The 26942-nt window shown below is 29.5% G+C and overlaps 5 protein-coding genes across 8 annotated transcripts; 2 read left to right on the top strand and 3 right to left on the bottom strand.

Moving 5' to 3' along the window:
• The first annotated feature begins 10083 nt into the window (after positions 1–10083).
• Positions 10084–12752, top strand: LOC101511461 (small ribosomal subunit protein uS5c). Its single transcript, XM_004505016.4, is given in 3 exon segments — positions 10084–10332; positions 10334–10887; positions 12251–12752. Coding segments are annotated over 3 exon segments (921 nt in total). The 5' UTR covers positions 10084–10215; the 3' UTR covers positions 12501–12752.
• Positions 12753–13023: 271 nt separating this feature from the next.
• LOC101511148 (uncharacterized) lies at positions 13024–16391 on the bottom strand. 4 transcript variants are annotated; one of them, XM_004505015.4, is made up of 10 exons: positions 16160–16391; positions 15980–16080; positions 15782–15885; positions 14848–15664; positions 14631–14713; positions 14386–14535; positions 14135–14287; positions 13901–14017; positions 13604–13804; positions 13024–13435 (listed from the first exon to the last, which is right to left on the bottom strand). In XM_004505015.4, the coding sequence occupies exons 1-10, from the start codon at positions 16189–16191 to the stop codon at positions 13292–13294; spliced, it is 1902 nt and encodes a 633-aa protein (XP_004505072.1). In that variant the 5' UTR covers positions 16192–16391; the 3' UTR covers positions 13024–13291. The 4 variants fall into 4 exon arrangements, with proteins under 4 accessions (XP_004505072.1, XP_027191027.1, XP_073225879.1 ...); XM_027335226.2 differs by having other exon boundaries at positions 13665–13804; XM_073369778.1 differs by having other exon boundaries at positions 14631–14668.
• A 2126-nt stretch (positions 16392–18517) lies between these two features.
• LOC101496351 (transcriptional corepressor LEUNIG-like) lies at positions 18518–21575 on the bottom strand. Its single transcript, XM_004505326.4, has 11 exons — positions 21446–21575; positions 20803–20846; positions 20612–20712; positions 20337–20446; positions 20169–20244; positions 19918–20000; positions 19664–19813; positions 19402–19554; positions 19217–19333; positions 18925–19125; positions 18518–18852 (listed from the first exon to the last, which is right to left on the bottom strand). The coding sequence occupies exons 2-11, from the start codon at positions 20829–20831 to the stop codon at positions 18709–18711; spliced, it is 1164 nt and encodes a 387-aa protein (XP_004505383.1). The 5' UTR covers positions 20832–20846; positions 21446–21575; the 3' UTR covers positions 18518–18708.
• LOC101510827 (uncharacterized) lies at positions 21540–23832 on the bottom strand. The gene is made up of 3 exons (XM_004505014.4): positions 23576–23832; positions 23323–23480; positions 21540–21957 (listed from the first exon to the last, which is right to left on the bottom strand). Exons 1-3 carry the CDS (start codon positions 23669–23671, stop codon positions 21858–21860), a joined length of 354 nt encoding a protein of 117 aa, XP_004505071.1. The 5' UTR covers positions 23672–23832; the 3' UTR covers positions 21540–21857.
• Positions 23833–25762: 1930 nt separating this feature from the next.
• On the top strand, positions 25763–26101 carry LOC101510498 (protein RALF-like 19). Its single transcript, XM_073369437.1, has one exon. The coding sequence runs from the start codon at positions 25763–25765 to the stop codon at positions 26099–26101; it is 339 nt and encodes a 112-aa protein (XP_073225538.1).
• Positions 26102–26942: the final 841 nt, after the last annotated feature.

Genomic DNA, 26942 nt, shown 5'->3' with positions numbered 1-26942 from the left:
ACCGTTTATTCGGATTCATTGTCCATCTACAGTTGCTGTTGAAAAGTTTCATTGATTTCTATGTTTGAGAAAGCGTCAAAATAAAATAAGAGGCGAGAGAACGTTTAAATTCATGAGTATAATATAGTTAGATGAACGGAAAAACCGTATTTTCAAATGATTCATTCGGGGCTGACTACGTACGACAGTAACCCTTTGAGTGATAAATTGATCAATTTGAAAATATGAGAATTGTGAGATTAAAATGTGGAATGGAAATATTTATAAGCTGTTGATTAATTTAATTTCGTTAAATGTGTGATATTTAATATTATTGTGATATTTGATTTTTTTTTCTCATTAAATGTGTTGATATTTAATATTATTGTGATGTTGGATGTCAAATAAATTTGGTGCATATGTTGAATTAGATGAGTTTATGTGAGGTGATTATAAAATATGGATGCATTGTATGATATAAGTTTATTTGACGATGATGATGTATAAATTTTATAACATCACTATCAAACTTATAAAAAATTTATAACATCACTATCAAATTTATGATAGTGATGTTATAAATTTTTTATAAGTTTATCTGATGATGGTGATATTATAAATTTGTGTTGAGAATATGGAAGTACCTCATAATTGATGGAATAGTGATGATTTCAACTTGTGTTAAAGATAATGCTCTTAATGGAGTAGTCTAGGATAACGAGGGGAGAAAATAGATGTTGGGAATATTTCAAATTGATGTGAATTTTTGAAGTGGAGCTTGTTTTGTCATCATATAGGTACGGCCTGACCAGCCTAGTGATTTTGGGGAAGTACAACTGAATGAGTCTGATTTTGGCGGTCTATTGTTAAGCCTTAATGCAAGATTGTTAGACATTGGAGGTATTCGGGTAGGGAATTCCTAGGTGACTTGGAGGTAGCACTCCAAATGTCGGGAACTACCATGCAACACACGTTTACCTCAACTGTCGCGTATATGTGTCTTGGGTTGAGTTGAGGAGATTTATGAGGACAAGGCCAATTTGAATTATTCGTCCATCGGGATGGTGACATAGTATCATGTCTCATAACCAAGTACTTCAGAGTTAGAATGATACCAAATTGTGGAGTAGAGTCTAAACTCATACATAATAATGTATTTTTTTTTTTGTGATTGTGTTTGTTGTCGTTAATGTGTTTCAAAAATGATAATAGTTTCCCTTGGATGATGTGACAATGTATTGATTTTACTTGAGTGATTTCGACATTATAATATGATATTATTTTTCTTGAGTATTTTGATATATCATGATGTGTTATGATACAATCTATTATGATTGTTTGCGTGTTCTTCTTACTTATATTACACTATCAACATGATTTCAAAACTCATCTCCTTTATTGTTTGTGTTTGACTCGCTTGGTCATGCATTTGCGAAATCGCAGTTACTGCAAGTTAATGAGTCTTGAAGTTCAAGTTTGGAAGAAACTTCGCTCTTATAGGTGATATCTAGAATAAGAGTTGTAATTTGTAATTTTACTTTTACATATTTAATTAGAAAATACTTTTTGTATCAAAACCTTAAAAGTACTAGTAAATTTTTGGAATTAAATTAAAAAATTCTAGTTAAATTAAGTTTATGGAGATTGTCATTTTTTATAGGAGGAAAAAGGTTTAAAGTGTTCCTTTTGATTTTTGAGAAACATTATTTGCTAAATTAGCTATAAACGTTTTTATTTTCTTGGAAAAAAATTTCTTTATCCGCAGTGAATTTTGCTCAAAAAATCTAGTATAAATCATTATATATGTTATTTTGGGTTTAGGGTGTCACACTCTACCGTTGTTGCATCATCTGGTGATAGCATGGTATTCGTACACCCTCTAAATAGAAACAACAATGTTACTGTGAAAAATAATTTCCACTCTCCAGATATATGAATTGGATCTTTTGCAGCATTAGGAAAGTATATTAGAGGAACCATACATCTTCCAAATCACAACAATATTGTTCTGGAAAATAAATACCACCGTTAAGATATATCGATAATTCAAGAATCCATACACTTTCAAGATAACTACAATGTTGCTATGGAAAATGAATATCACCATTCAAATATACCATCAATTCAAGGTCTATCAATCAATATTATTGGATGTAGTATGCCTTTTGAGAAGAACCTTCAAAAAAGTGATTTGGAGAAGAGTCCTAATAAATTGTTTTTGAGCAAGAAACATGCAGAAACATATTTCTTGAATTTGTTGAGAGAATGTGAAGACGTTAAAAAAAGAATAGATGTCATTGTCTATGATTTGTACGGTACTACGCTATTCATGACATTCAAGATTTGAGCTAAAAAATAATATGTTCTCATGAGAGGATGAAAGATTTTTTTTTGAAGCACACAAATTGCAAGCAGGAGATTGTGTCATAGTGTCGATGTTTCGTCATTTTGAAATCGAGTGTGTTTTGCGTTTAGTGTGAGAAGATTCCTCACCAAAAATGAAAAAGTTCTTTAGATGTCTTTCCAGCTTATTTGTAGTCTTTTGTCAACAAAAAAAGAGAGTTTTAGTTTTGTTACTTGACGCAACTTCATGGAAATTGAAACTTAATTTTTTATTTTATTTTACTTATGATTGGGGATTATTCACTTGTAACTTGTAGAAAAATACGTTAATAAATTTTAAATTTATTTTGGAATTAAAGAAAACTATGTTTTTTTATGAGTGTTTATGGTTACAAAAATTAGAAAGATGCATTGATAGTTTGTCATTTTATTCTTTTTGACTTTATTTTGATAGGTTATAACCATGAATTAAACAATCTATTCAAAATAAAGTGAAAATATAATATTTCAAAATCACAAGAACAATGGTATGCATCATGAGATAAAAAGTGTTGTACATTAGTTTTTATATATATAAAACCATTCATTTATTATGTAGTGTTAAATTGATATTAATTTAGCCTTTAAAATATAAGTAACTGTGATATAATTTAAGAGACTCTTTCAAAATAAATTTAATTCCTAATATATGTGGTTTGATTTTTTTAAGGCCGATCAATCGATATATAATATTAATGGATGTAGTAAGTCTTTTGAGAATAATTTAAAAAAAAAATTGAAGAACATAAATTCAAAAAATGAATATTAATTTAGCATTAATTAATATTATATATATCTACAACTAATAAATCATTTAAATTATTTTAATATTTTTAAGATTTTCAATAATTATCTCAATCTTGTTATGTTAAAGATTAGAAATAAAAATTATGTTATTTTTAACTTTTTAAAAAAAAATCTTGTTGCGTATAAGATGAGAAGATCGCTGACCAATGCTTTATTTTTTTTTCATTCAAATTTGAACATGATAGGTTCAATTCTTTAAATCTTAGCTCAAATCACTCTCTCCAAATTTGAGTTTCGACAACCTTTTTTAGTTTTTTCGGATGAAACTATTTTCATTCTATTGATTTAACATTCAACAATGCTTAATCCCTCACCAAACATGGTGCTTTATATATATATATACATATATATATATATATAATATGCAGGGCTGAGTGTGGACAGTTGGATGGGTAAATTTGTGGATTAAAAAAAAAGGAATAGGAGAATTGAATGTTTATGCCAAGGGGAGGATGAAGGTGATACTTCATTAATTTCTTCTAATTATTTTTTATAAACGCTGACTCAAAATCATTAAGATGCAATATCATTTAAAAAATTGAATCATTTTGTCATGTCCTCAATTTTTAATTTATAAATGTTGTCGAGTATTAAAAGTTACAAAATCTAAAACTGTAAGTATTCAATCTAAAAGAATTTTTTTACAAAGACTAAATTTTTATAAGAATTTTAATTTTTAATAACTTTTTTTAACTCAACCTTCAATAACTTAGATATTCTTTCTTAGAGATTTTTTATTTTATAAAAATTAAATTTAATGTATATATCAAAAATAATTTTACGAAGAATTTTTCAAAATAATTTTTAATTTTAATTATTTTTTAAAATTTTATTATCGAAAAATAGATAGAACAAATAGATTAAATACTTAAAATGATATTTTATAATAAAAATTTAAACCAATTTTTCATTTGATGTTTAAATTTTAAAGTTATTTTTTCTTAAGTTATATATAACAAAAAAAAAAATCATATAAATCCTTTTTTAAAACTTCAACAAACATGTCCAATAACACTTCTTTCTTTCGTGTTCTTGAGTATAAGAAGTCATTTATATGAAACTTTATCACGAGTTCACCTGCCATGACCTCGTATCTTTCTTTTTGAGACAGTTTGTTTTAGATATTTATAAAGTAATTTTGTATTTTTATAAATGATTTTTATAAAAATTTATTTAAAAATAGTAGATATTATTTCAAACACATTTTTTATTTATATTTTATTATTCAAAAAATTGTTGAAATTCAGATAAAGTTGGCTAATATAAATATTATAAAACTGAAATAAACAAATTAAAATAAGACATAAATGGGCACGCTGATGATTGTATTTATGCTAGTTTATTATACTTATCACTTAAAATGAAAAGATTTTGATAATGAAAAATATATTCTAAATAAATAAAAAATAATTAACAAAAATATATTAACTTTATCAATGGTCATATTCGTGGAATATTAAATCTATATGGCTTAAGTCACAAAGGTGTGCAGTCTAATAATTTTTTGAAAATTGATAATCGATTGAAATTAATATTTTGTTTTGTTTTTTTCACTCTTTTAACATGATATGATATGGTAAGTTATTTTTTTTTAAAAAAAATTGTCCTAAATTTGAGTTAGGTTAGAAATAAGTAGAATAGGATAAAATATAATTTAATGTTACAGTTTAAAATATGATTTAAAATATAAAACTTTAAATCGGAAAAATTATAAATATAAATAAATAAAATTTGATACTAAATTAAAAATAAAATATCAATAATTAATCTTTTAAAATATGTATAGTTTTATCACAAGGGTAATTTTTTTTAATTTATGTAATCTTTAAAGCAAAAAACTAGCTGATTAAGAATATTTAAAAATAAAAAATAAGAAAATTTAATTTTTTAACATTAAATCAAATTTTATTATTAGAAGTCTTGCGCTAACTACTAAACTTATTAATTTATTGTAAAAAAACAAACAAACTTATTAAATCATAGAGTACTCCTTTTTTAAGTATATAAATCAATAAGAAAATACAATAATTTGATTTTTAATTGCTGATTTTATTCTTTCATATTGTCTCTTTCACAGCTTCAGCAAGAGCAACATATTCTGCTTCTGTTGTTGAAGATTAACTTTTCAACTGACTGTGTTGTTAAACATTGTGAACACATATCATGTAAGATATCTTCTTCTATCTAAATCTCCAGCAAAATCAGAGTCTACAAATCATTGGATTGGTCTTGAAGTTTATGAGCTTTTGTTGTATTCCAAACACATGCATTGAGTTCCCTTTAGGTACATTAGAATTCATTTGACAGCTTGTCAATGACTAGGGATGAAAATAGGCTAGGCCGTCCGGCAGGGGCCTATGGCCTGGCCTACTTATGGTCTGGTCTGGCCTGACTCATTTAATAAAAAAGTTAAACTCATACTATTTTTAAAACCTATTTATTTAAATAGATCAGGTTTAGGTTTATAAAAAAATCTATTAGGCCTAACAGGTCGGCCTATATATATTTTACTATTTATTAATGTTATTTATTATTATTATTTATTAGTAATATTATTTCCTATTTTAAAGTCTATCAATTAGGCAATTACTTAGTAGCTGTTCCATATTCGAGCCGTTCCATATTTGGTAGCGATTCCATATTCGGTAATGTTCAATCAAGCAATCACTCAGTAGTCGTTCCATATTTGTTTGAGAATAATGAGTGCATTTGTTTCAGAAAAAATTTCTATTATTTGAAACCAAAAAATATTTTTTAAGGTTTAAATGGTGTTTGTTTCAGATTTTTTTTAAAATATTTTGTTAGAAAAATCATTTTTTGTTTAATATATATAGATATGTAAAATATAACATTTAAATGTTTTAATGTTAATAAGACTTTTAAATAGGCTTTCAGGTCAGACCAGACTTTTAAAAAGATCAAGTTGGAAAAAAAAACATATGATAGGCCGTAGGTTAGACTTAGGCCGAAAAAATTTATCGTAGGCCAGACTCAGACCTTTCAAAGCCTGGTCTGGCCTATTCCCACCCTTATCAATGACTCATCCCTGGGTTTTCCATAAATCTGCTCGTGACACTTACAACATGAGTAATGTCTGGCCTTAAACAGAACATAACATACATAATACTCCAAAATATACTCTAACTTTAATTTAGCCACTTTTTCCAACCCCTTCTCCTGAGAAAACTGTTTTCATCTATTTTCTAGATGCACCCCCTTCTTGTTGTCCAATTATTACAAGAACATGATTGTTAGTAGTTCTTGTATTCATGTTTGCAATGAAGAGGAAATATGTTCTGGTCTTTTCCTACACTTGCACAAATATATTATACTCACATTCCAAACATTAATTATCTCAAGTAAGTCATCTTATAACACCATGGTTGTATTGTAAATATTTTTTAATTTGTTTGTTTTGTGAGGTCCACATATTGATTTTCTTTCTTTGTCCCTTTACTAAAATTTTGGATTTCCTTTTTTTCACTTCAATTTTTTGGATTTCCTTTTTTTCACTTCAATTTTTTGGATTTCTTTTGTGTTAAAAAGCAAAAGAATGGAAGAATCATGTTATATCTATATATACACCGTAGATCAATATTTAAAAAATTATTTGAAATTTCAACAATAATTAATAAAAGATATTAACGTTTAAATTAATGACTCTTTTTATGTTTATGACTGGTGACTTGATTATTATTGATATGACGAGTTAAATTTTGATAAATAATTCTTTTGTGAATACAAAAATCAATAGAGTCATTTGTTTCATCAATAAAAATAAATATGAAAAAAAAATGTTATCTTATACTTCTAAAAATTATTCAGATGATTTTTATGTACTTAACGGTAGATCACGTGTAAAAGTAGTTCACCATGACATACATCTTCACTATAATGCTCAAAATAGTTTGCACCGTAAATTGTGAAATTGTAATATATACCTATCTCATATCCTAATGAACCATCTTTTGTGTGAGGATGCAGTATATATATCCAAATAAAGGGACCATAATCTAGAAGCATTTGAGCTAACTCCTTGTGCAGAACATGCCAAGGAAAAAGAACCAGTGCATTCACCGTGTCCCAATAGTATGGAACATGCACCAAATCCATTAGCTTGTCAAGGGACCAACGAAACTACAACATCATCTGTCATGGACTAGACCCTTTTTACTAATGATGATGATATGAAGCACAACTAATGGGATCATCGTTGGATTCAAATGCGAGTGATTAAGTTTCATGTTGATTAAGAATGAAATAAATGTTGGATACAGAAGAGTAGTAATTCATATACCTAATGTCTTAAGACTTTAGGTGGAAACGAAGTGTCAAAATCTCTTATAATCCTAAAATATTTAGTCAGATGCGGCTCCATGTGCCCCCAAACTGTCCAACAATGATTGATGTGTACGAGAGCATCACAACATTTTGAAGTTAATTTATTGGTGGCAAATGATATCCTTTTAAGACGTCTTTCACATATTTTTCACATATTGCGCCCCACTCATAGTGTAGTAAAATAATAGTATTATCAAATTGATGTATTTTTAATCATACACAATAGTAATAGTTGCAATGCTTTTGATGAGGTTGATTTTTTAAAAAATATAAAGGATTTATCATGATGAATTTTAAGCCTTGTTTCCTTGGTTCGAAGCCATGTCCCTGCTGTACTCAATAATATGGACATATGATGATGAGGATGATAAGCAGAAGAACAACTTAGATAGTGTCTATGAAACTTTGAGAAAATTCTCGAAGTTAATTGTTGTAAATGATACCCAGTACCAGTCCTATTAAAACTATATATATAAAATAACTTTTTGAAAGCAAGCTCAAGCCAATTCATTAATAATAATTTGTTTAGATACATATTAACCAAGTCTAGAAGGATGCATCAATGTTACATTTATATAAATTCGGTGACACAGTATTGGAGATTTGCTAGATCCCTATGATAAGAATGATATGGTGGATTCATTTGAGCTTTTCCCAAAGTATCATATAGCTGTTTTCTTCTCATAATAGCTTGTGATTGTGATGTCGGTCTTATTGTCCCATCTCATATATATGCAGGTTTTTAACTGTCCAAATACTTGACACAACCATTTTATATAGCCCAGTCCAGAAAATAAGTCCAAAATTTATCTAGCTTGATAGTCCAAAAGATTATCCTTTTATATTTTTCAGTTGTTATTTGCACTCCATTTTGTCAAATACACCCCAATACTTAAATTCATGCCCATTCTATTCATTCAGTGGGATTACACTTAATTGTTACTCCATCCGTTATTTGTTATAAATAAATGAAAAATCCAACTTTTTATTCAGTAAATTTAACTAACTTTTGATTTTTAATTTTATTATTTTTATAATACTTTTTATTTAATTTTTGTAATAATTTTTTATATATTGATTGAATAATTCAAAAGAAACTTTTAGATTGTAGTTTTAGGTAGAGGATAGTAAATGAAAAAATCACAAAAAATAAATAAAAATATTTATATATATATATATATATATGATTTTTTAAACTTGTTTTTTTAATTTTTTTTATTAACTTTACTTAATTTCTTCAATAAATGTAATTAATTTTTTTTATAATAAGGAACGAGGGAGTAATTACTTATGAACTTCAGTAAAAAAAATTACTTACGAATGGTTAACCATATAAAATACACTTATTATTCTTTATATTTAGTCTATAAAGTACACTTATTAAGTACGATTGGCTAACCATATTAGAGCTTTCAAATTGTAGTAAGAGGTTAGACGGTAAATTGTAACTAGTTTATAATAATTAAATTAAATAAAGTTAAACAAAAGTACACTTATTATTCTTTACATTTAGTCTAATTTCTATTTAGGTGATTTTAATTTTTTTTCTTTGATTTGATCTATTAAGTTACATTTTATTTGTAATATTAAAGTTTGTTTGATTGTGATTTACTTTTTAGTTTTTAAAAATTATTTTATAAATAAATTTAAAAAAATGTTTTTAAAAAGATAATTTAAAAAATATATATATGTTTGACAACTCCAATTTTTAAAATAGTTTTTGACTAGAGAGTTAAAAAAACTGAAAAATGAAAAGTAAAAATCATTTATCTGTTTTTTTTTTTAGTTTTGAAAATTATAATATTAAAAATAGTTTTACAAAACAGTTTTTAAAAACAAGTCATTCAAACAAATTTTTTAGTTTTTAAATTTTAAAATATTAAAATAGAGTTTTTGAGATGTGAATCAAACAAACCCTTAGTCTTTTATTTTATTTTCAACAACATTTAGCACAATTGATAACATATAACAATTATAATCTCTACCAAATATTACAACAACATCACTCTTTCGCACCAATTCTTCATAAAACATTTATCAAACCTTGTAAATGATTTATATTATTGATTTTCTTTACAACTATTTATACATATATACAATTTTAAAAACATGATATAACATATCTATCTATATAATCAATGTAATTAATTTTTTTTATAATGTAAAATAATTTGGACAATCAACTCAACGTGAGATTCCAACTAAATCTTAACATTTTACGATAAATGTTAAAACATATGTCAAAATTAAAAATTACAAAATAATCTCATAAAAAAATATTGGTATAAATTAAATTCTTTAATTTATATACACTATAAATATAAAGAATTTTGACAGTGTCACTTAATCACAATAATTATAAGTGGGTATGTTTAAATTTTATAAAAATTACCATAAAATTAATTTTATATTAACAGATGGTAACAATTTAACTCAAAATAAAATATAATTTAAATGATGAAATTAAGTAAAGAATAATCTAAAGATTTAAAAATGTGATATTTTTTCCCTAAAGTTAAACTCATATTCTATCCAAGAAGGAGATAGGGTGTACCTAACTAAAATGAAAAACCTTATCTATGGTTAGTTTTTGCATCCCCTTTGCTTAGTTTATCTATCATTTCATTTGATGTCATCAGTAACCGCTCAACGATACACCATTCCACAGTTCCTCTGAGACTGAGGCATCGTCGCCATTTCCATTCAATGGCTTCTGCACATTCTTCAGCTCTCAATTCACTCTCTTCTTTCTCTCTCCGCCCCTCTTCTTCTTCTTCTTCTTCCTCTCGCTTCTCTCTCCTCTCTAATACAAACAAACTCACATTCCCTCTCCTCCCCAAAACTCCACTCTCTTTCCACCTCCAAATCCAAATCCTCCGACGAAACCGACAACTCCTTCTTCGACACATCCGTCCCCGAAGAAGACCTTACCTTCAACCCACCCGAAATCCCCGAAGGTTTCGTCGCTCCTCCCTCCATCGAAGACGGACCAGTCGAAAGCGAAGACGAAATCGCCGCCGCGTATGAGGAGCTTTACGGTACGGGGTACAGTGGAGTTAGCGTGTTGGGAAATGACATATACGCGATGGACTCGAAGGCAAAGAAGATGAGTGGGTTCGGTTCGGGATTGAAGAAGGAAAAGATAAGAGATGGGTTTGAAGAAAGGGTGGTTCAAGTTAGGAGGGTTACTAAGGTTGTGAAAGGAGGGAAACAAATGAGGTTTAGGGCTATAGTTGTTGTTGGTGATAAGAAAGGACAAGTTGGTGTTGGTGTTGGGAAGGCTAAGGAAGTTATTGCTGCTGTTCAGAAAGCTGCTATTAATGCTAGGAGGAATCTTGTTAGAGTTCCCATGACTAAGTACTTGACTTTTCCTCATAGGTAACTCTATTCTCCCTTCCTCAACTTTTTTCATTTGCATTTGCATTTTCAATCTCAATTTTCCTTTCATGCTCTTACTTAAATGATATTAGTTTAGAACATCATAATATCATTTGAAAAGGGTAACTTATTGACTCTAGAGCACACTCTGACATCGAACACGACACTGACTAGTTGCCACTTATAATAATTTGGAAAAATGGAAGAAATTGAATGTAACTATATGTAGACACCGGACACTAGACTAACCTTCAAGCTACACATCTTATTGAACAAAGTTATGTTGATTCGAGTGAATATGAACTATGACCCTTTCAATAAGATTTTGGATTCTTTTGCAAAGATTAGTCATAAGTAAAGTTGGTGAATACTTTGCACAGATGACGTGATAGTCAAAAGAATAGTGAAAGCTTAATGGGAAAGGGAAATCCTTGTGGATAATCTTTCTCCCACTCTCAATGGAACAATAAATTTGTTCCTTATGTTTGCCTGTTTCTATCAAGTTTTCATTTTTCTTTCTTGGGCTCTTAACGTTTTTCCTTGACAATTAGTCTATGACCTTGAATTATATAATTCATAATTCACCTTGTATCAGTGCTTCATTTGGATATCTGTATTACTGTGTTTATAGGAATTATCGGGTACCTCATTCCAAATTCAGGAAGCTATTTCACAATATAATGAGGCATTTTTTAACCTTGATTCTAATATTATCTTGATTACTTTGTGTACTTGAACATCGAGGTACAACAAACCTAATTTTTCTTTAACATGATAAAAGCCAAACTTGACTGATTAGGTTGTGTCTCACAGTGTTGTCAAATTGCCAGCGTTACTTTATGCCATGGCGGATTCTGTTCCAGGCAGCAGCACCTATTACACAAGCCATGTTTCTGCTGTAGGCTGCAACACCCTATTTTTACGGTGGATAATTGGCTGGCCGCCATTTATATTGGATGTTGTGGCCTATTGTGGAAGCTTCTTTATGTGTGATTCACTATGCTGAAATTTTATGTTTGACATGTCACTAACTATCAACTTCTTTATAAAAAATGAAAAGCGAATACGAAAGAGGTTGAAATCTGGACATGTAGTTGCTATTAGCATCGTATGATTTTACAGGCCTTCACTTGAGCATAAGCTGTATCCTGTTAGATTTCCTTAACTCAAATAGGAACTGAAAAACCAAGTTTCTTCCTGGTTAGAGATGAAACATTTATTTCAGATGAGAAGCTTATCAATAACTTTGATCAAATCCCTCATGTTCCAAGATGCTAGCATGTTAGTTAGATATGAATTTTGAGTTTCAAATTATCAATTTCTCCCATTCTTGATAACTGCTACTAATTTTATGTTTTTCCAGATCTGACGGAGATGTTGGAGCGGCAAAGGTGATGCTTAGACCCGCTTCTCCTGGTACCGGTGTTATTGCAGGTGGGTCTGTGCGAATTGTTCTTGAAATGGCAGGTGTTGAGAATGCTTTGGGGAAACAACTAGGAAGTGACAATGCACTCAACAATGCCAGGGCAACTGTTGTTGCAGTGCAGAGAATGAGGCAGTACAGTGAGGTCTCTGCGGAGCGTGGGATCCCTATGGAAGAGTTATGGAAGTAATGAAATTTGTGTATCCAATGTGATTTTCATACGACAATCATTGTGATGTTGAACTGGTGTTAGTACCTCAGAAAGTTTTCCAATTTCTTGGAAGTAAACAACTTCAAAATGTTACTTGATCAACCTGAATCATATTCTGTATTTATGATTGTCCAGTTTATGCTTGGCTTTGACAAAACTTAGATCATATTCCTTGTATTTATACTTTTAAATTCTCAAATTGAACAATCATACGTGGATATGTTTTCAACATTACTAGCCTCCATTAAGAATAAATTTATAATAAGGATCGTGAGAAACTTGGTATAAGTTCTGTCATTTCTCTCAATTTGGGACTCAATTATGCAACACTTGAATTGTGATACTTCTTTTTAGCCAAGAAAAGCGAAGCATCAAGTGGAGTTAAAAGTTTTTATATCCAAGACTCTTGACCTTTAATTTAGCTATAAAGGATTATATAAACTATAAATGACCAACCTTTCCTCCGAGCCTTCTAAACACTATTATTACATGGCAAATAATATGGAAAAGCCCTTAACAAATAGAGTACAAATTCACGAAAATTTACATCAAAGAATATAAGTTTCTTACATGTAACATATTTAATTTGATTACATGTCTACTGTCTACAGTAGATGGCGGCCTGGCCTCAGTCTACAGCCAAACAATTTCTTTCACTATATGACTAGCTACAAACAAATTTTTGCATTTACAGAAAAATTATCTAACAAATCCTAAAACCTAAAGCAGGGAAGGAAATTTACACCAAGAAACAAAGACAAACTGGAACTTCATTTCCATATTTTCACAGTAGAGTCACTGCTAGATGATGCAATAGTTTCATTTTGCTTACAAGCTGCTAATCCAGTGATTTGTCCACTATGTGCAGGAAAAAGATATACTTGCCCTGTCTCAGGAATCCACAATTCCATGTTCTGCAATTGAAGCAATAACTTTTTTATTTGTTACATATAACAATTAAAGACAACAAACAACTTCAAGATGAAATACTTAAAACATACAAGATTTTCATTTTGAAAGCAACACATATGAAAACAGCAGATTTCAATTCATAATTCAGCACAACAGGATAGTTTGATTACCAAAGCACCACCAATAACTAGTACATCAGGGTATCTAGGATGGAATATGATGGATCCAAACCTCTTCCCTTTTGATTGATACTCAAACATGCATTTTCCACGGACCGCAATTGACCAGACTCGTGCACAATCTTCAGTGACAGAGGCAACCATTTGCCCCTGTGCATCCCAACAGATGGAACGAACTTCTTTGTCATGTCCCTTATATATAGAGATCAATATTTAATCAGTCATGGTGTACTTCTATATATGATACTAAAACATTAACACTTCAATCAATTTATAAGTGAACCTCACTTGAAAACGGTTTTGAATTCTCCAAGACTGAATATCAAGTATGTTGATAACATTTCCATTAGCAACCGCCAAAGTCTTTCCAAACACAGGCTCAAATCTTACTTGTTGTCCCCCTACCTGAAAATTCATTCATTATTAAGTCATTATTATTCAGCTATGAATAATATTAAAAAAAAATGGATCATTATTCATATTAGCTAATGAATTTACTACATAGGAGTGAGAATTACTCACGAGAAAGTTTTTCAGCCTAACACACTGAATGAGATCCCATACTTCAAGTACATCAAAGTTATCAGATGAGCAAAGAATTGCTTCTAATGGATGAAAGTCCATTGACTTTACCCATTCATTATGTCCAACAAGATCAAACAATACTGTTCCAGGCTATATAAATGAATGCTCGTGTTACAAAAGGAATTAAGGGCTAATGCATAAGAGTGAGTAGAAAGGAAAATTTTATGAAAAGAAAAGAGACTACTCACTTTGTTTGAATTCCATAATTTTACTTTGTAATCATAGGAACAGGTTGCAAATATGGTTGTTTTTTGTTGAAATCTAACATCTGAGATGGGAGCTGAATGTGACTGTGATGTAGTAACACAATCACTAGTATCCATGTAGCAAATTATTGCCTGTGATTAGTTATAAACCACACTAAGCATTAATGCATATATGGCAGAAACACGCAATAGAATTGGAAAAATTGATCACATTATTACATATTCACCTTCTTCCCTAACCCACCACTTGCCACAATCTTTCCATCTGACGAAAAATCGCAGGACGAAAGCGAGTCATTGGTATCAAAACCTTTTAATAATATAATTTCAAACATTAATTAATTAATGTCTTCTGAAAATACAATATCAAACATATCCCAAATACATTTGAAGTGTATATATGTGAATTATGAAATTAAAAATATGTAGAGAGTGAAATTTTACCACTGAGGAATTTAACAGAAAATTTTTCTCCATGTCTTTGAAAGTTAGTGTCCCATATAGTAGGACCTGGATCCTTTACAGGTGCAACACCGTACTGCTGCAGTAGAGGATCTAATCTTGGTCTAGTACTAGGGTTTGCAGGTACAACATCATGTTGCTGCGGTAGAGGTTTTGATTGTGGTATAGTACCAACATTTTTAGTTACAACACCATACTTCTGCCGTAGAGAATCTAATCTTGGTCTAGTACTAGGGTTTACAGGTACAACATCATATTGCTGCGGTAGAGGATTTGATTGTTGTATAGTACCAACATTTTTAGGTACAACACCATATTGTTGCCGTAGAGAATCTAATCTTGGTACAGTACCTAGTTTTCTAGCTACACCGTCATATTGCTGCGGTAGAGAATTTAATTTTGGTACACTACCAACATTAATAGGTACAACACCATTCTGTTGCGTTGTTATAGTACCAACATTTATAGGTACAAAACCATTCTGAACATCATTCTGCTGCGTTGGTATAGCACCAACATTTACAGGTACAAAACCATTTTGAACACCATTCTGCTGCGTTGGTATAGCACCAACATTTACAGGTACAAAACCATTCTGAACACCATTCTGCTGCGTTGGTATAGGATCAACATTTACAGGTACAAAACCATTCTGAACACCATTCTGCTGCGTTGGTATTGTACCAACATTTACAGGTACAAAACCATTCTGAACATCATTCTGCTGCGTTGGTATAGTAGGTACAAAACCATTCTGAATACCATTCTGCTGCGTTGGTATTGTACCAATATTTAGGGCCTGAATATGGATTATAAATATAAAATATATAAATGGTAAATGCCATGGTTATACTAAAATTATGAATCCAAACCATGAAACAGTAATGAGTATTAATGGGCATTTAGCCATCCTCACCTGATTGGAGGATCCAAGAGGCATTTGTAGGCTAGGGCTAAAAATACCATTTTGGATAAAAATCCAAAAGTCATGCAAGAATCCATGTGGATGTTGATTAAATTCTGAAAACACAGTTAAAAAGAAAATCCGCCACGGAAATGAAAGAGAGTAAAAGCAAAAAATAATAATAACAATAAGATATAAAGAAATGAATACCAAAGGGAGGATGTCTAGTAACAAGGGCTTCAATTCGGAAAACTTCAGCCACGTATAACATTCCTCGCTTCTTCAGGTAATCATACATATACGTTCGAAAACTACAGAGTTCAAGAAACGAAATCAAAGAAACAAAATAAAAAAAGAATAATCTATTCGAGCAATTAATATTGTACTCACATATCTTCCTTTTGAGGTGTCGAATAATTCATGATATATGAGATGATGAGAGGTCAAGAATTGGTTATATGTATATTCTTGAAATTAAGAGAATCAAATGAGATTGATTTAAGGTGGAATTAATAATGAGTATGCAGTCTCATGCAAAAGAAGAATAAATATTTTATATGATGTTATTCTTTCTTTGCGATCGACGAGCTTTGTGCTGTGTTATTGTTATTGACTGCCTGACTACGTACTCTTTCAAGTTCCATTCGACACCATCCTGCGGCCTGCCACATATATACAAGATCAACGTGTCTCTCTAAATTCTCTCTCTCTTTTTTTTCTTATTATTTATATTTATGTAATTGTACTCCAAACTAAGAGTTTTTTTTTTTGAAATAATCCTATTTTTTTTAAAAAAAAATACCAAATCACCTTCTTTTGAAAAAAATATATCAAAATACTCTTTTTTATTTTTAATTATAAGTCGCCATTTAAAGTAGCGACTTACTTAAGGAAACTCAAGTTTCAAATAGCTACTTCCTACATTTTTTTTTTTTATTTAAAAAATTCAATTTTTTTTAATTTTTAATGGAATTATATATATAATTAATTAATATAACTCATAAAAATAAATAAATAAAAATTTTAAATTACGAATTTTTTTTAGTAAATCCAAGTTCTAAATAGACATTTCTCAAAAGTTTTTTTAAAAAAAAAATTAAATTAATTTTTATTGAAATAACAAAAGTAATATATATATATATAATTAATATAATTCATAAAAATAGATAAATAAAAATTTTAAATTACGATAAAATTTTAAGAAATTCAAATTCGAAATGCCGATTTCTCAAAGGTTTTTTTTTTATTAAATATTTCAATTTTTATTGAAATAACAAAAGTAATATATATATATATACATTTTGAACTTGTACTTCCCAAAATTTTATCGTAATTTAAATTTTTTATTTATCTATTTTTATGAATTATATATATATATATATATATATTACTTTTGTTATTTCAATAAAAATTGAAATAATTTTTTTAAAAAAAAAACCTTTGGAAAATCAACATTTCGAACTTGAATTTCCTAAAATTTTATCGTAATTTAAATTTTTTATTTATCTATTTTTATGAATTATATATATATATATATATATATTACTTTTGTTATTTCAATAAAAATTGAAATAATTTTTTTAAAAAAAAAACCTTTGGAAAATCAACATTTCGAACTTGAATTTCCTAAAATTTTATCGTAATTTAAATTTTTTATTTATCTATTTTTATGAATTATATATATATATATATATATATTACTTTTGTTATTTCAATAAAAATTGAAATAATTTTTTTAAAAAAAAAACCTTTGGAAAATCAACATTTCGAACTTGAATTTCCTAAAATTTTATCGTAATTTAAAATTTCTACTTATCTATTTTTATGAATTATATTAATTATATATATATTATTTTTGTTATTTCAATAAAAATTGAAATATTTAAAAAAAAAAAAAAACCTTTGGAAAATGCCCATTTAGAACTTGAATTTACTAAATTTTTTTCGTAATTTAAAATTTGTATTTATTTATTTTTATGAATTATATTAATTAATTATATATATAATTCTATTAAAAATTTACAAAAAAGATTAATTTTTTTTTTAAACCATGTGGGAAGTCGATTTGGAACTTGGGTTTCCTTAAGGAAGTCGTCAGTCCAAATGGCGACTTATAACTTAAAGTAAAAATAGAGTATTTTAATATATTTTTTTCAAATGGAGTAATTTGGTGTTTCTTTTTCAAAAAAGAGTTATTGAAAAAGAATACCCCCAAATTAAATAATAAATGAATCAAATTTAAATGTAAATTAATTATCTTTTGATCATCGCAATTAGAACTATTCATGGTTTGGTTTAGAAAATCAAATCAAACCAAACCATAAACAATGGTTCATAATAACCAAACTGAACCAGATTGATTTTCCCCAAACCAAATTAATGATTTGGATTCTTAATTCTGAACTGTAACTGTATCATTTTCTCCCGAAGCAAACAGTTTTGGTTTTGGTTAACCGAAATGCACTTAAGTGCTTGGGTAGAAAGGAAGCAAGAGGACAAAACAAAAAAACGATAAAATTATGAATAAGTTTTTTAGCAGATTAAATATTACTCATAAGGATATTTTGGATGTGCAGACTGAGTTTATGGAGAAGGACTGCACGCGGTTCCATTCTTACATAATTCTTGAGAAGGGAGCAAGAACGTTGTTTTAATTTGATTTGTTCTGTTTTTAGAGTCAGTTATGTTTTAATAAACAACATGATCGCAAGAGAGGAGACATAACAGAAAGGAATTGGAACAATTCAGTTTTAAGACTAATACAATTCATTTTCCATCTGAATATCTGATTACATCTCAATTACATGAACACTTCTATGACTAGCTACAAGACAAGTTGTATCTATACAACAAAGATTATGATTATGTAACAAATCCTAAAAACTGAAGCAGGGAAGGGAAGGAATTAACATCAAAGAACATAGACATTGACTAAAACTTCATTTCCATATCTTCACCATAGAGTCATTGCCAGCTGATGCAATGAGTTTACTTTCCGTACAAGCTGCTAGTCCAGTAATCGATAAATCAGAGGCCGTTATACTGCGTGTTTCCCCGGTATCAAGAATTAACAATTCCAAATTCTGCAATAAATTGTACACAGATTATTATTCACTGATACACAGATCATAATGGAAGCAGAGGGAAGAGTTTACCTGAAAACCACCAACAACTAAGACGTTTCGGAATCGAGGATGGAATATGACAGTCTGAAACCTCTTCCCTTTTGATGGATACTCATATAAGCATTTTCCTTCCATGTTAATCGTCCAGACACGTACTTCATCTTCGCTGACAGAGGCAATTGTTTGTCCAGTGACATCCCAACATATGGAACGAATATCTTTGACATGTCCCTAACAGCAAATGAGATTCGGACACATGGTCTATATTATGATACAAAACTCACATTTTAATCAATTATATATGATGATATGTGAACCTTACCTGAAAACGCTTCTCAACAGTCCAAGTCTTGAAATCGCGTAAGGTGATAACATTTCGATTAACAGATGCCAAAATCCTCCCTGATCCAGGCTGAAATCTCACTAGGCTTCCACCTGCCTGAAATTCATTTTATATATGTCACTGTATTCATGTGAGCAACGAGTAGTTACTAGTGTAAAATTCACCTTAAAGGTGTTCATCCTAACACGCCGATCAAGATTCCATTCTTCAATTACACCGTGGGTATCAGACGAGCAAAGAATTCCTTCTGTTGGGTGGAAGTCTAATGATTTTACTATCCAATTATGTCCAACAAAATCGTACAATACGGTTGCAGGCTATATATATAATTGAAACATCAAGACATAATTAATTAATTCTAAGTTAAAAAGGAAGGACTAGTGCAGAAGAGTGAGTAAAAGGGGATATGAAAAAAATGAGACTCACTCTTCTTGCATTCCATAATTTTACTGTTTTATCAGCAGAAGCTGTTGCAAATAAATTTGATTCTGGTTGAAATCTAACATCTAAGATGGTAGATGAATGTGACTCTGATGTAGTAACAGCATCACAGGTCTCCGCGTAGCACAGGAAAGGCTACAAAAACCACGGTGAAAGGATAAATACATCGATCAAACACGTTGAGGAAGTGACATGAAACAAATTGAATTGGAAGATTTAACGCATTGATTATTATTCACCTTCATCCCAATCCCTCCACTTGCTACAATCATTCCATCTGATGAAAAATCGCAGGACAAAAGCGTCTGTTTGCTTGAACAACCTTGTGTTAAAAAAAGAAATTCAAATAAACATTTAATCAATTAAATTTCCTACATTGTCAAACCAACAGAGAGGAATGTTTGAAAAATATTTTGGAAAAATCAAGTATATGGAGTATATGATTAATTGACAGAATTGTGAAGGCAAGATTTTGAGAATAGAAATTTACGTGAAAGACATCGAATAGAATATCGTTCACGAATTATTTGAGGGATAGAGTCAATTAAAGCACCAACATTTGTGGCCTGAAAATTGACAAATTAATGAATGAGTGAGTTGCACTATGAAACCAAGAACCATTAATTAACATTGAACAATAATATTAAGCCATTAGAACCTGATCACTCTTCCTGGAGAGTCCTGGTATTATCCAAGCTTGATATAAGTCATAGAATGAAACCCAAAATTCGTACAAGAATCCATATGGATCATATGGACGATTAAACTCTGAAAACACAATTAAATAAGAACAAAGGGTCACAGAAATGAATAAAAAAAGAAAGGAAAGAAAATATAATAATAAGATATATGTAGCAGTATTCACAGCATAATCACACAAGCGTATATTATAAGGCAACTGAATAAACGAAGAAACGAGAAATATATACATACGAGAGGAAGTTCGTGCAGTAATTTGAGCTTCATTTCGTAAAGTCTTGGCAGTTTGGGAGAATCCACGCTTCTTGAGGTAATCATAAAGAAAGACTCGAAAACTATACATAGAACACAACAAGGTAAATTAATGTAAAGTAAAAGAAAGCAGCGCATGCAAGAAAATGAAAGAACAGTATTGTAGTACTCACAGATCTTCCTTTGGTATTTTCGGGTCCATGATGTATAAAGGAAACTGCAATCAGATGAATGACGAGAGGTCAAGAACTTTGAAAGTGAATCAATCAGAAGACAGAGAAGCAAATGAGAGTGAAGTAAGGTGGAATTTATAGCGACCATGTACTCACGCAGTTTCTTGCAAAAGAAGAAATCTTTCATATATATGTTTTTTTTCTTCTCTATGATCGACTAGTGTTGTGTTTGTTATGATTTGTAAACAAATTGTTTTTTCTTTTACATTTAGTTTGTTTTCTGAATAACTTCTTAAATTTTGTAAACTGGTTCCTTATAAAAACAAATTGTATATTGGGTTCATATCCATTTTCGTTGGGCTTAACCCTTTTATTCTGACATTATATTACTATGCCATAAATGTGTAGTCTTTTTTTTTGGTAAAATGTGTGAATTTATAAAAATTGTGTTCTTTTTCTTGTTTTATATAATTATAAATTATATTTAATTATTAAACATCTGACTTCAATCCAACCGGAACAAACTTTTGAATCTTAAACCCGTGTCATATGACTTCAATCTAATTTTGATACATTGATCATTACACTCTTCAAGTGTCATTTGGCATCATGCTGCCACATAACATCAACTAATCCAGTTTACCTGCAATCAAAAATCCGAAATCACGCGACCATAATCGGCAGCATGGTTTATATTGGTTGCACATATTTCTACAATATAAACTGCACATGTAGGCTTTGGACAATCGATTCCTTCAAATCATCACTTCACAAGTCACCAAAAAACCATCAATACATGCAATAACACTCTCCCCAATACATGCAATTAACACTTGCAGTGGCACAAGACATCAAGAAGCCACACATCAAATAGAGGACAGTAAAGTATGTACAAAATTGAAAATCTATAACTATCTTCTTTTTTGGTGAATTGACCATGTACTCTAATTTGGTCATGTATACGTACATCACATGATCATGTAAAAACAATATACTCTAATTTGGTCGTGTATATGTATATCACATGATCATGAAAAAACAATATACTCTAATAGTTATTCACTCTTTTTGTTTGTCTCTAGAGCATCCTTAGGATTCAAGCCCATCTCTCGCATTTGATGTTCAATAGAGACTAAACCAGTTTCTGCAAGGAACCTGTAGGAAAAAGAAAAAATATTTAAGAGTACTGCATTGAAGGATCACCAGAACTGGCCGAACACATTCTAACCAACAACTGATCTCATAATTAGATGTTACAAGAAACCCAATGCATTTCATGAGTTTTACTTTGATATGTGATACAACAATAAAACATGCAGTTCCTTTTCTTTTGGTTTTCTCTTAGCAATTTTGCACCAGAAGGAAACCCAAAAGCGTCTATGAATCATTTCATCAAAAAAGAAAAGGCCTACGCAATCATGATACACCAACTAATAGTATAGGCACTTTTGTTTTGCTTCCTATTCTAATACACTGCAGAAAAAAATCACTAACTCGGTGAATAATGACATTATCAATCCATCACAAAGCATTTGACACAGCAATTCACAGGGCAACAAACACACCAACCCATTAAAACTTCACTAATACTTAAAGCATATTCAGCGTTAGAACATTTAGGAACATAGATGGGAAAAATCAAATTGTTTACACAGCATCAACATGAAAAAAAGAATGTTACATTACATGCTTAATGCAAAAGAGATAAAAGCAGGCATTTATATTACATATGGAATGGAACAGAGAGGTTCTTATATGTCATTTTCTTTTGTTCTAGCTCTTTCAGTGAAACCAAGATGCATTACCTTCTCAGTGCCATGTTCCTAGATGAGTTATTTATAGTGAGACCAAATGGTTAGCAGAATGGTAGTTAAAGATAGGGACACCTAGGAAATGTTAAACCATTTGAAAGGATATGATTTGTGATTAAAAATGGTTCTTGGTAGGACAATATCATTAAGTTGTTCCCCACCCTACGTAATGCGAAATGGACTTCAGTTATTACTGTTGTTGTCCAGGCTTGTTTTGTTCAAGTTTTGAAATATAGCAAGTATAGAATAGAACTCACTTCCAGCTCTATACCAATCTAACATGTCTACAAAAAACTACTTCAGATCTTGTAAAAGAAACTACTCTTTTAGACTAGTTTCTTTTGGATCCGGATTTTCTACCGTCAAGGAAAACATGTGGTCACACAGTCAAGAAAATAGATCTAAGCCAATCCATAAAGATCAGATGGTTCATATTTAATTTTGCCAAACAAGCTGTAAAATACAGCACAAAATATGATTCATTTTATCTCCATCCAAAGACTGAGATTTGTGACTGAGTGACAGCATAGTATCCAATTCCTTACATTTTGGCCATTTAAAGCTACACATACAATAAGAAGCAGCATACAGAAATACAAACAAAAGAGATTAATTGGTACATGAATGATGATGGAAATCCTAATTTCAATTTGACAGCGATTAGATTTACAGAAGGAGATAAATCTGAAAGTCAAAAGAATCAAAGTACCAGCTGAGGAGGAAGAAGAGGGTAAGGCAAATTAGAACAAGGAACCCAACATGGAGCACCAACGATGAATCACTGGAAGAGAATGCTAAGCCCAACATAACAGCAAGACATAGACCCAACATTAAAAACGCCGACTTTAAAGTATTCCATGTAGGTCCCTGAAACAAGAAACGTAAAACAAAATAAAGAAAATGGTAAAGCGTGGAATATTATGAAATTGAGAGAGGGAGAGGGAGGGAACGAGACTACAGACGTTAACACCGGGAGCTAGAGCTCCTAGGAGAACTGCTGTGGCTGAAGATACATCTCCACCATTTGATTGTGATTCTGAATGCTCATCATGTTCCATTTCGCAATGCAAATTTAAGTTAGTTAGTTAGTTAGGGTTTTGTGTTGCACTGCAAAAGAAGAGAGATTGGGGAAGAATTAAGCGCATAAGGCTTCAGCGAATCATGAAGCTCATACACTCTACTCCCTCTTACACTATCACAACCACTGTCATCATACATCATAATAACCAAAATTAACTATTGTTTTTAAATGCTCTTTTTATTTTATTTTTATTTTATTTTTATTCAAAAACTTTTAATATATATATATATAGATGAGTGTTTAACATTAGATCATTTGATTTATGATTTATATAAAAAATTTAAAAATAACACAGATAATAGTTTGTTTTTCTTTTTCTTTTTTTGTGATTGAAAGGGAATGATATTTATTAATAATTAATTTCTTTTAATAGAGATTTACAAATTAATCCACATCAAGTTGATGTCATATCAAGTTGTTTATACATATCACATTAATATATTGGATTAAATTTATGTTAAATTATAAAACTTTTATCATACATTTAAATATATTACTATAAAATAGTAATTCTTTAAAATATTATATTAAATCATTTAAAAATATGTTGGAATTTTTTCAGTATACTAATGGATCACATCACACTTTAATAAAGATCAATTTTGAACTTTAAAAAAAAAGAAAACAACTTATGATAGATAACAACTCAGACTCATATTTTAAAAATATTTACGGTCCTTATTCAAACATTGCAAAAATAGACTCGGTCTATCATAAAATTTCTGTGTATTCCTAAAATTATAATTCCGCCACACATTTTAATGAACACCCTATTTTACCTATTGTTTAAAAGAACAACTAAAATAAAATGCTAGCCGATTATCTTGAATGATGATTTTAGAAAAAATATTAAATATTTTATATCGACAAACTTAATTTTAAGTTTTGCATAATACACTTTGTTCGGGGTAAGACATTTTTTTTTTTTGGTTTATTTAAAAAAATTAAAGGGTTGTGAGTCAAAAAAAAATATTTTTTTAAGTATGAAAATGGTTTATATATCACTAATTTTCACTGTATCACTTTGATGGTTAAATTATTATATACTAAAATCACTTTTTATATAATTTGTAAGATATGGGTACTTGTTAGATCAGTTTTTTTTATTTATATTTCTTCCATGTAATTTAAAATTCTCAGTGTTTTTGTTTCTAATCTCATTTCATGTTCTAAATTATACTAACAGAAATTATGTATTATTGACGATAAAGATAAAAAATTAACTTTAAAAAAACCCTTATTATAGAAAAAAGAAATAAGATAGACCATAAATATTATTTTACAATGATTGAACAGTGGCATATGTAGTTTTGAAGATAGAAACTGAAATTAAAGACTTTTTTTCTTTTATATTTTCTTCTACGATTTATAGTTTTTCTGCTTTTCATCCTCATAATTATAATAATGTCATATTTTGATCACTCACCTAACTTATATGAGAAGATGAAATTAGATACTAAAACAATAGGAACTTAGTTGCATCAATAGAATCAAAAGAATAAAATCAAAATTCAATAGATAGGGACCCAAATTACAAATAGCACTAGAATGAAAGTAGCAAATGAACACCATCCGCTAACAATAAATATATCTTTTGATTAATGGAGCACTACACTTTTGGAGTCCAAGGGCAAAATTAGTGTCCTCTCATATAGCAAATTTAGTTATACAATGATATTACCATTAGTTAGAGAAACATATGGATTTCAAGCTATAGATACTGCATCACACATTTGAACTAGTGACCTTGACATAGAAAAGGACCGGTATCTATCTCTATTTAGCTAGCAACAATGGATTTACATTCACTAAACTATAATAGAAAACGTAGGAGCAAAAAACGGGACATTGCCCAAAGTCACGTTAAATCACAAATGACACAACAACAAAAATTCCATTAATTTATAACTTCTATACTATTTTTTCCTCCTATTTCCCACCTCTACCAAATGGGGAATTAATAAAGCCAATTAACATAAAGAGACTTTTTTCTTTTCTCTCAACATTTCAAACATACAAAAAAAAATTAAAAAAATTACACAGTACCTTGCCCATATATTAATCTAAAATGATAAACTTCAAACCAGGGCTTGCTTTCCTTTTACTAGCCTTGGCAATCACCATTGTAGCTGGTGAGGCTTCTGAAGTTAATGATTTCAGCTTTGAAAGTACCGTGAATGTGGGTGATTTAATTGGAGAGGAGAATGAGATGTTGATGGAGTCAGAGACAAATCGTCGAACACTTGAGGGGCAACAAAGGTACATTAGTTATGGTTCCCTTCAGGCTAATCAAGTCCCATGTGGTCGTCGAGGACAATCCTATTACAATTGTCAGCAGAGAGGTCAAGCGAACCCTTACAACCGTGGTTGCAGTCAAGCCACACATTGTGCTAGAGACACAAGTTAAATCACACAAACAAATTCAGGAACATATTTATTCGTACAACGTATATATAAAATATAAATAAATAATAATAACATATTGTGGCTGAATTTTTTATTCTTCAAGGATCAGTTGATTGTTGAAGAATATCACGTATATTTCTTGCCACATTTTCCTATAGACAACCTTTGAAGAACTTACGGTTTTCATATGGGAAGTTTATTTTTATTTGTCCAGGTTTTGCATAATCATTTCTGTTAATTTTCTCAGATGTTAATGTCTTAGGGATATTGGACCCCTGATTTTTTTACTTTTTATAATATAATAAAATGACCGTTATTTTTTTTGTTTAAATATGTATGTACACTCTTTTAAGATTAATCTTTGATAACATTTTATTCACTTCTCGTCTTTAATTTAATTTTATAAAAACTAAAAATATTATTTTTTAAAAAAAAATTAAATAACTAAAAATGAATAATTATTCTTTAAAAGATTAAAAATTAGAGAATTTTTTATAGGGGCTACAATTTATTTTAATCCTTATTTAAATTATTAAAATTTTTTTTTTTTATTAACTACTTAATTTTTAAAATTAGAACAAGACAAATGGTTCGTTTTTGTTATATATCATTTCTTTTTTTGGTGATATCTTATTTATATATTTGATGTAATAATAGCAATCGGTGTATAATTCTTTTCCTTCTTTCTATTTTTCAAAGGAAAAAAAAACACCCATGCAGATGTATAAAATATTTGACGTACATATATTCCTAAGGGTGTATATACTTTGAAAACTAAAGAGGTAAATAAGGTAAATAGAATGATTTGATATGATTTAATTAGTGTAGAAAAATTAGAAATA

The sequence above is a fragment of the Cicer arietinum genome, chromosome 6 (assembly GCF_000331145.2).
Source record: "Cicer arietinum cultivar CDC Frontier isolate Library 1 chromosome 6, Cicar.CDCFrontier_v2.0, whole genome shotgun sequence".
Lineage (NCBI taxonomy): Eukaryota > Viridiplantae > Streptophyta > Magnoliopsida > Fabales > Fabaceae > Cicer > Cicer arietinum.
This window is presented reverse-complemented; position numbering and strand designations above follow the sequence as displayed.